This window comes from Helianthus annuus, chromosome 5, assembly GCF_002127325.2.
Source record: "Helianthus annuus cultivar XRQ/B chromosome 5, HanXRQr2.0-SUNRISE, whole genome shotgun sequence".
Classification (NCBI taxonomy): Eukaryota; Viridiplantae; Streptophyta; class Magnoliopsida; order Asterales; family Asteraceae; genus Helianthus; species Helianthus annuus.
The window spans coordinates 145481757-145492490 of NC_035437.2; the positions used below are offsets into that span (position 1 = coordinate 145481757).

Consider the following 10734-nt stretch of genomic DNA (forward strand, 5'->3'; position numbering starts at 1 on the left):
TAGACTTCAAACAAGACTTTTTAAAACACTAGTAAACTTGGTTTTTATATAAAACAAGTTATATAAAAATTGTTATAAAAAGAAGTCTATAAAAAGTCTTTAGATTTTTGATAACCTTGGAAGTTATGGAATTTTTAGAAGACTTTTTAAAGTATAACAATATATGAAACCAAGTTCGTATAAAAATGATGTTCATAAAAGATGAACATAAGACATTGTTACTTTAAAAATCTTGAAAATATATATGTTTAAAGCTCATGAAGAAAAGAAGACATATGTGAGCATTGTTTGTAAAATGGTTTTTGGTGAAACTTGATATATTGGCGATGATTTGGAACTTGATTTGTGGTTTAAACGCGTTTTTAAAAACGTGGGAAATGCCATAGTTTAGGGGAAACTAAAATGATAATCCTGGCGAAATTTTATAAAATGATAATCCTATGCAACTTTCTAAATACTTAAAATAATTTTTATAAGTAAAAATGGAGACTTATAAATATATATTATTAGGGATATATATATATATATATATATATATATATATATAGGCTAATTATAAGGAGAAAATCCACTCCAGTTGACTAAACCCTGAAAACTCTCACATGTGGATCAGATTTAGCCACGTTGCTTGTTAGTTGTGAGGAGACAAGGGCAATTTTGACATTTTCTTTCTTTTACCTTTTGAGAATTGGGTGACCCTTTTCATTTGTAAGTCTGCACACACAGACCTTTCAACATTGCTTTTCTTGTCATGCTTTCCATTAATTACTTGTGTACTTGTAAAGCTTCTCTCACATGCTCCTAACACCTTTCAACAAATGTTCTCACATCTCATTTATTTCGAACCAGAGCTTGCAGTGAAAGAAAGAAACCATACTCACCCCCCATACTCACCATTGAAGGGTATTTGCATTTATCATGGCTGATTCGAACAGCCAACCCCCTCGGACCGTTGCCGGTGGTACGGAGACACTCATTGATAATCCTGGTTCACCCTTAAATGTTGTTCCACATAATCTTTCACCTGTTTTTGCATTTAATGAAGATGAAGATGCATCGTTTGAGGTTAGGGTTGTTGAAGAACCTGAACCTATTTCTTCAGCGTTTCCAGGTGAGTTTTTTTCTGTTGTATTAAATGTTCAGCTTTAAATGCATACGAGTACTTTTGCAAATTAAGGATTTCTTTGTTTAGTTTTTCATTGGATTGTTCTTGATTCATTTTCTTTGTTTTTTATTTTTATGCGTAGCATCAGTTCTAAATCAAAATTCCACAAATGATGATGAAGATGGTGTTCAGAATTGTACTTTTACACAGTTGCTATCAACAGGTGATTTTTGTTTTATGTGAAACCATGATTTTTTTCTATAGTGTTATTGTAACATACCCTTAGTTTTAATTTTCCTAGTTTTTTATTATTATTATTTATTTTATTTCTTTTTTTGGTAGAGGAGGAAATGTGTGGTTAGACTTATATATTTATTTTTGATGAAACAAGCTTTTATATTTTGCAGAAGGTAAAAAATGTGTGGCTACACTTGTATTAACTTTTTATGAAACAAGATTATATATTTTGTAGGAGGTAAAAACATGTGTGGTTGCACTTGTATTAAGTTTTTATGAAACAAGCTTATATATTTTGTAGGAGGTAAAAACATGCGTGGTTGGACTTGTATGAAGTTTTTATATTTTTATTGGAAGGGGAAAAACAGGTTGGGGAAAACATTCGAGTTTAAATTTTTTGGGCTACATAAAAAATTCCAGCAGCATCTACACTTTTTGGTGACATAAAAAAATGTACTACCATGTTTTTTTTTTTTTTTTTTGCATTTTTAGTGAAACGTGTTAAACTTGTTTTTTGAGAATACAATGTTACATGTAAAAAAGTTTTCAACCTATAGGTGTTAGATTTTTATTAAACAATACAATGTTTTCTAAGACTCGTGACCTTTTTTTGTAGGTATTCATGCGAACGAGGAGTTTTATGTTCACCACACACCCAATGGCACTAGAATGTGGTGTCCTAATGTTCCTATTGTTTTAGAGCCTGTTGTTGGTTCTGTATATGAAACGTGGAACGACGTGTTCAGTATGTACAAGGACTATGCTGTTTATTCTGGGTTTTCTATTCGTAAGGGGCAAACCAAGAGATGGAAGGGTTTTGTCACTCACCAGTACATAAGGTGTACTAAATATTCAAAACCACAAATTAGGCGTAAAACTGATACCTTGGAGGAGTCAACCTTGACTATTAGGCAAAGTAATTTCACAGTGACAGATTGCAAGGCCAGTATACTTGTTAAGTTTACTGAGGGCAGCTCTATGTGCACAGTGGTAGGGTTCCATGAGCACCACAATCATCCCTTTGTTGAGCGTTTTAATCGTGATCTAAGTAGGATTTCAAGGAAACTACCCTTTACATCCAAACAGTTTATCCATAACATGAGTTTGAACAGAATTGGTCCAATTGTTTCTCACAGAGTTTTAGTGTCCCTAATGGGTGGACATCACAACGTACGTGGGACGCCAACTGACTTTAAGAACTGGAGCCAGTCGGTTAGGCTTTATATTGGTGACCGTGATGCGCAACTTGTTATAGATCGTTTGAAAGAAAGATCGGAGAGCTTACCAAACTTTTACTATGAGTTTGTGGTCGAGAAAGGGCAATTGAAGTCGATTTTTTGGGCAGATGAAATTTCCAAGATAAACTACGAGGTGTTTGGTGATGTGTTAGCTTTTGATGCGACTTATCACACTAACAAGTAAGGTTTTGCAAACTGGCACTTTTCCCCCCTTTAACATATTATTACCTTTTGTTTTTTTTCTTTGTCATGCAGGTACAACATGATTTTTGTTCCTTTCACTGGTGTTGACAATCATAAACAATGTGTGACATTTGGTGTTGGCTTGTTATTCAATGAAACCACCGAGTCTTACAAGTGGTTACTTGAATCATTTCTGAAGGCACACAAGAAGCAACCAAAGTTAGTTCTGACGGACCAGGACCCTTCAATGAAAGCTGCCATTTCAGAGGTTTTCACAGACGCTCGGCACCGCCTTTGCATGTGGCATATTATGAAAAAACTTCCAACCAAGGTTTTATTAATTTATCAATCTTGTTTGAGAAGTTTTTATTTTGTTACTTCTTTTAACAGCTTGGGGTCCTGTTATTTATAGATTCATGGAGACCTATTACAAAACTCTGAGTTAAGGGCATTGATGCATCGTTTGGTGTGGAGTATTCACATGAAACCATCTACATTTGAGACGCGTTGGCAACTTTTGATGGAGGAATATGGGTTACAAGATCACGACTGGTTGAATGATATGTACTCAATTAGGGACCAATGGGTACCTGTCTACTTCCGTGATATCCCAATGTGTTGTCTCATGAAGACCACATCAAGATGTGAAAGCTCTAACTCAAGCTTCAAGGTCAACTCTACTAGTGCTAACACACTAGTTCAGTTCATGCTATGTTATGAAACTAGGATTGACAATCAGCGTTACAGGCAACGTGTTGCAGAGTTTAAAACCTCATCTAGTGTATTCATGGATAGTACTGATTTAGCTATCGAGAAGCACGCTTTTGAGCTGTACACACATGCAATTTTCACAGAGGTAAGAAAAGAGATATACAAGGGGAAGTTGTTTTGTTACATTATAAACATGGAGGATTGTGATGATGTTCGTGTTTACTATGTGAATCAGTTGGACAAGCGAAGCAGTGCAACCAACACATTCACGGTAAATGTGTTGTATCCTTTTGATGACATCTTTTGTTTAAGCTTTCATTATGCTTTTTTTCACAGAAGTTTAATAATGTGTTTTGGTGTTTTTGTAGGTTAAACTTGAGTTGAGAAATCAGTCGGTCTCTTGTTCATGCAACAACTTCATCCGTATTGGATATCTGTGTAGGCACATCTTTTGTGTTTACCGGGTAAACAATATTGAAAAAATCCCTGCCCAGTTTGTTGTTAAGCGTTGGACTAGGGACGTGCTTCCCAAAAGTATATTTTCTATTGAGCGTCGATATGGCGTTGACACCCGTCCACAAGCTGCTGCGAGAAGTCAGATTCTTGAGATTGTAACCGAATGCGTAGACGCATTAAGAAGTGATGTTGGAGGACTTTCTACTTTTGCTGAGCAGATAAAGGAACTGAAATTGAAATTACTAAATGGAGGACCAGTTGATGACGAAGCCAAGAATGATAACTATGCTGCTGTTGAAGAATTGCTTGGTGTTTCTTTAGATGGGGACGTAACTCTCAACAATTCAGACGGGATCAGGAACAAAGGATGTGGCAAACGTCGACGAGTGTCTAGAGCACCGCAGGATGGAACGACCAACTCTGCTGTCAAACCTCCCAAAACACCAAGGCTTTGCCGAACATGTATGAAGTACGTGACTGGGCATGATTCAAGAAATTGCAAGAAAAAGAAGAAGAATAAATCGGGTAACGAGGATGAGGACTCAAGCTCTGCGAGTCAGGAGTCCACTTGATTTGGTATTAATTTTGATGTGCGTGCTGTGCGTGTTTTGAAAACTTGTATGACGCCAGCTTTTTGGTCTCCATTTTAGTGGAGCGGAACTAAACTTTGATCATCCCTTTTGTATTTTTTGGGCTGCCTTTTTGTAGATGCACATGTTTGCATGTGTAGATTATCTGAAAATGGATGCACATGCATATGTTTGCATGTTAGGATGTATGTGGGTTTGGTATATAGGACGGTTTTCGGTTTAATGACTATGGTTTAATTGATCAGTTTGCATTATGAAATGATATGCACAATGTTTGCGTGAAAACTAAACGTTGTTTGTTCATTTTTTTGCCATTTTTTGTCGACATTTTTGCTTGAAGCTGAGAATTTTCTATGTTTATTTATTTATTTATTTTTTGTTTTCACCATGTTACATTTTTTTTCCCTGAGTTTTTTGTAGATTTTTGCTGTGTTGAATCTAAGAATTTTCTATCTTATGGATTTTCTGATTTTGTTTTTATTCCAACTTATATATATAATTAGTCAGAAAATGACCCATTTCGTTACAAAAAATAGTAATCAAATAAAAAAATTTAAACACATATAGTATTTTGTAGTTTTTTTTCGTTTTTGTGTTTTTTACTTAATAAAACACAAGCCGTTTTTTTCTTAAAGAGCTAATATTTTTTGGATGAAGGCTGGATGAATATTACTTGTTTTTGTAACAAATTTTATATATTATACATAAAGTAACATCTTTTTATATGGTCAAGTTGTAGATACAAATTTTATATAAAATACATACAACAAGATTGGCTGCCCCAACAAGATGTATCTTTTTGTTACTTTCTCCTTTTTCTCTGGTGATGCATTTAATTTGTCATTTATTTTCATATCTAATCACCACCATCCACCCCCAAAAGTTTACTTTTTCATTATAAATAGTTTCAGCATACATAATATGTACATCCACAAACCATTGTTAACTACTAATCACACCCAAAGCATAACAATGCACAAGAGGCCATCCGCGGGATACAAAGTCCCGGATGCCGAGGTTATCGATCTCAATCTTGGGAAAAATGAGTTCATTAATGTCGGGAAGAGACTTCGAAAGTATGCATCGACTCCAGTTAGTGTTGGCGATATGCATGCAACCCCTTTAGTGCCTATGTCCACACACACGCTTAGGGAGATTTTTACCATTGATGGGCACCCCCGCGGAAAGAGGAGTAGCTTTTGTTCGACCCCAAAGGTGGAACCCGAGGTGAAGCCTATGGCTCGAGCAATACCGAAAAACATGCGTAGTGTTAAGCCTACAGTTAAGTTGGAGCCAAATGTAGTGCCCAAGGGTGAACCCTTTGGCTTTGATACACACACTACCGTTGATGCGATGCCTAACGATGAGCCTACAATATACCCAACAAAGAGACATGTTGATGATTCCAAAAACAGCGATTGGGTTGATGATGTCTCGTGGATGAGTGAAATTGAGTGGGATTCATATTTCCCAATAAACATATCAGTTTCCCCCGTGCCACCAACCCCATGCAAGTGCAAAAAGTGGTTCACATGAAGGAGCTCAAGTAGAAATAAGGTGTTGTTGTTTGTGTTTTTCTAATTATGTTTGTTTTTGAAGATGTGTGTTTTTAGGTTAATTAGAAATTAGGTGAAGTATCAGGTTATGAACATTAACTAAGGAGTAATTTATGTGTCTAATGATGTTGTAATTTTTTGTGGTGTAATATATAATGAAAAAAACTCTCTAGTTTCTGTTGGTTATACAAGTACAAATGTGGTCGTAAAATCTTTCTATGGGTAGGCCACATGCTAACAAAAGAAAAAGGTAATAAAAAGTAGAAAAAGAAAGAAGTGTATGGATGTGGGTAATGACAAAAGAATATGTTTATAATGGGGCCCACAAATCCTTAGTACATATCTTTTGTTCTAGATGGATGTCATAGATCATCATTCCAACTATAGGTCTCCAACTATCTCCATATACAACTACTCTAACTAGGCTGCCCACTCTAACTATATTCAAATAAATCATTATCTTATCTCTCTATTTTCTTTACAATTCATCTATCTAAGCCTCATCTACCCCTCAAAAAAACATGAAAAGGTGTTCATGTGGGAGGATTGCTACCATCCGGACATCATGGACAGATGACAACCCAGGAAGAAGGTTCTATTCATGTCCGTTTAAGGTAAAAAATTCGAACCCTGTTTTAATAAGTAAATGTATGTTCTAATCGGGTTTTATGCCCATTTATTTTTAATGTAGCCTAGCAACTGCCCTTTCATTGGTTGGGTCGACCCACCGATGTGCCTAAGGTCAACTAGGATCATACCAGGTCTTTTGAGGAACATCAATAACCTACAAGATGAACTCTTTGCCCGTGAGCAAGAAATCCGGAAGAAGAAGAAGAGGGTTATATGGTTACTGATATTAGCGTTAGTGATTGGCAGCTTACTTGTTAGCATTGTTTGTTGAGGGTTTTGCCATTATTTGTTGAGTCTAAGAAATATGTGGTACTTAGTTGGATTATCCTGTGTAATATGTACTTAGTTGATGTTTTGTTGAACACGAGAATCTTCTACGTGATGGATTTGTTGCGTTTTGGGTTTACCATGTTACAATTTTTTTTTCTCTTTGATTTTTGTAGATTTTTCCTTTGTCGAAAGAAATAATCTGGTTGTTTTGACCATGTTACATTTTGTTTTTCTCTGAGTTTTTTGTACATTTTTTATGTACGTGTGTGATCATGTGCTTACGTACCGTGTTACATTTTTTTTTCTCTGAGATTTTTGTATATTTTTGTTTGTAATTGTGCACGTGCTTACGTACCATGTTACATTTTTTTTTTCTCTAAGGTTTTTGTACATTTTTGCTGTATGTGTGTTTTTGATTATGTGCTTTTGTTGACGGTTGCTTGAATCTCTTTTTTAGATTTGATCATGTTACTCTTTTTCATTTATTATTTTTTTCCTAAAGGGTGTAACCTATGTAAGTTTTTTTTTATGTTTAGAAGTCAGTATTTGTTGAAATCATATAATAATGACACGATTTTTTTAATAACATAGATTGAAAACATAGATTTAACAGAATAGTTCAGTAGTCCTAGTTGAGTACATAATGACTTAAACACTAGATATGGTAAAGTACATTGGATAACATAGGATAAGGAAAGTAGCCCCTATATATTAGAGGGAAAATGGGGGTACTTTCTTTTTCACACACATACTAGTAAGTTCACATAAACACCACTATTTAGTCAAGAAACGATCTTGGTGTGCCATACTCAATTTCAGCGCTAAGTGGTTCTGGGCTAAGCTCACTCTCCCACGGGTTGTGGTTGGCCCACGAGATAAGGGTGTTTTGAGAGTAACAAGAGTAATCATCATCTATAGGATCATCTTCAGGATCATCGATAGTCTTTGGATCAACTACCGGGGAGGTCTCCTGGGTGGCGTTGACTGGTTTTGCTTGGTCTGCGAGCACCACAGATGAAGAGTTTTTAACAGGGGTAACTTGTGTGGTGAAGTAAAATGATCCCCAGTCAACATCCAAAAGTGCATCATCTAGCGACATCTCATCATGTGTTGTTACTTCAGGTTTAGTGTTAGTAAGGAGATCACTTATAAGCTTAGCATCGATATCCAGATTTTCTTCAACAGTTTGCGGCGTTGACGGAATGGAAGGGGTTTTTGTGATTTGAGAACACTCTGGGTTGCAATCCAATTTTGGAGTTTGGAGTTCGAATGAAAGAGTTCTCCGTAATCGTTTGGTAACCCGTTTTGAGTTAGCTGGTGATGATGGACTAGACATAATAAGGTTGTTTTTTTTTAGTTCTTTATGGTGAACAAGTGATGAAACTAATGTTTTACATCTCACCTTAATTTATAGACAATCAAATGATGTTAGGTGAAAAAATTAATTAGATTGTTTACATCAGTTTACATCAACATTAAATGTACTACACTGACCAACATAGAAGTTAATTATTTTTTTGATTTAAGGAGTTACAATTTTCTTTAAAGATTTGAACTTTTGATTTTTTCCTCGTTTTTTGTTTACCCAAATGTGATAGGTGTATATATATTTTTTATATTTTTATTATTACACGCAAAGAGTCAATTTGGAATTTATTAGATGCGTGTACTATAGTTATCAAATCATGACAGAGATACATTAACAATGAATATAGTTAGAGATAGAAGTAGTCATTTATTCCTTTTTTAATTGGACATAAGATAGAGATAGAAGTACACATATTTTTCCTTTTTATTATTTATGAGACTGTACTTTTATATATTTCTTGGATATAGTGTTTGATATGTATGTACTTCTTATGCAGATTAGTCACTTCCAAGTTGGCACAACTACTTTGTAAGACTTCACTTTTTTTTTCTTTATAAAAATACTATAAGAGTATTACAATTGAGATAAGATATAAGTACAACGTTTCCCATGAGTACAATTGAGAACTATCCTTGCTTTTTGTCCATCTTAGATTCCCCATAATGTGGCATTTATATGAGATTGTACTTTATATATATTATTATAATAATGGGTACTATCATATATTTCTTGGATATGGTTTGGGTACATGCGTGTACTTTTTTTGCAGATTTGATAATTCAAAGCTGGCATTTATGAAAATATATTATAATGAGTAGTTAGCTTTGCATAGCAGGTAACTCGCCCCTCAATTTAATTCTTGTTACATTTTTTTGGTACTGTTTGTTGTACAAAGAAAGGTATTTTTTTGTAACAAAGTAATTTGTAATGATAGTTATGGCCGCTTGAGTAACGCTAATTATTATAGCAAAGAACACACATATTGATTAAAAAAGTTAGTAAACGGAAATATTGCTTTGTAATGATAGTTATGGCCGCTTGTCAAACTTTCCAGTAGTTTACTTATGCTTCACCAAAATGTAACACTAGACGTACACATAAATTGTTTAAGCTGTCCGGATCAACGACAGACATTAATAGTTAGATACATATAGGCAACTGACAAAGTACGAGTTTAAATTGTTTAAGTTGTACACAATAGGCCCATCCACAAAAAAACATAACATTACCATACGGAGCAGCAACTTACACTGATAATGCAGCATCGCGAACCTTTCCCTTCATTACATTCACATCACAGAGTAGTATGCGTGTAGCGAATTTTTTTCAGAGGGTAAGAATCTGTTTTTGCTTTTGCTCCAGTTGCTACTAAAACCACATTCAAAGTGTTTACTAATGCCGTTAAAATTCTGCATGTGGTGCATAAGGAATACTGCACTATCCATTGGATGTGCACTTGTCGCCCAATGGATATCACACCTCTTAATCTTGGCTGGCGCAATTTTATCCTTTAACGGATGTTTGCAATGCTCCAAATAATTGTCCAGCATATGCTTCTGTAAAAAAACGATAAACTAATCAGTTTTTGTATGAGTTGCTGTTTTTCATCCTAATGTTTTATGGGAAAAGAAAATGACTAACCACTTTGTATGGTGTATCTTTTTTGTAGTAGTCTTGATGATCCCTAATGCCAGCTAAGGGTGTGCGATCAGGCTTGTGGTCTATGACGGTTATTTCACCGTTTTCCAGATCGAAAACAATCATGTAATATTCATCATTCTCCAGGATTGGAAAGAAACCCATTTTGATCCCAATGAAATCATATGCGCCGCCTACGACCATCCTTTCGCCGAACGTTTGCATACGTTCATCATCATCACAAGTAGAATCCGTCAATAACCAGCTGTCCTGTTTTTTTTTTTCCAAATAAGTTGTGTCAATAAGGTGGTGCAAGCCCCGAATTACAATAATTCAAAAGATGCATTTAGATAGACATACTTACAACGTTCCCAAAGACTTAATAAATCCAAAATCACAGACAAAGATCAAGTAATATAGTATGAATACTTACTATCACAGTTGTGCTAAAATAAACCCGCGTCGGGCAGCCGTCGGTTCTGTCAAGTTCTTCATAATTCATCACATCTACCCAAGCATCAACTACATCAGAGCAGACCTTCACTTCCTCCCTCAAAGTGCGCATCAGCGTTTTTGTGAGTTCCAAGTCGTATATACTCTCGAAGATAACATCTCTGCGTAAGACAATGTTAGATATGTAAATTAGATTCTGGATATCAAGAAACTAGGACTATTATGTTTTACGTATATCTTTTATAGCTGAACTTACCCAGCAGATTGACCAAATTTTTTTGTTACCCCGCTAGACAAG

General features: G+C 35.2%; 1 protein-coding gene and 1 long non-coding RNA gene across 2 annotated transcripts; both read left to right on the forward strand.

The window, feature by feature from the left end:
- The first annotated feature begins 964 nt into the window (after window positions 1-964).
- Window positions 965-2022, forward strand: LOC110939150. The gene is made up of 3 exons (XR_002592013.2): window positions 965-1111; window positions 1248-1328; window positions 1959-2022. It is a non-coding gene; the product is annotated as an uncharacterized LOC110939150 (long non-coding RNA).
- A 1484-nt stretch (window positions 2023-3506) lies between these two features.
- Window positions 3507-4604, forward strand: LOC110939151 (protein FAR1-RELATED SEQUENCE 9-like). The gene is made up of 2 exons (XM_022180966.1): window positions 3507-3745; window positions 3843-4604. The coding sequence occupies exons 1-2, from the start codon at window positions 3551-3553 to the stop codon at window positions 4500-4502; spliced, it is 855 nt and encodes a 284-aa protein (XP_022036658.1). The 5' UTR covers window positions 3507-3550; the 3' UTR covers window positions 4503-4604.
- The last annotated feature ends 6130 nt before the right edge of the window (window positions 4605-10734 follow it).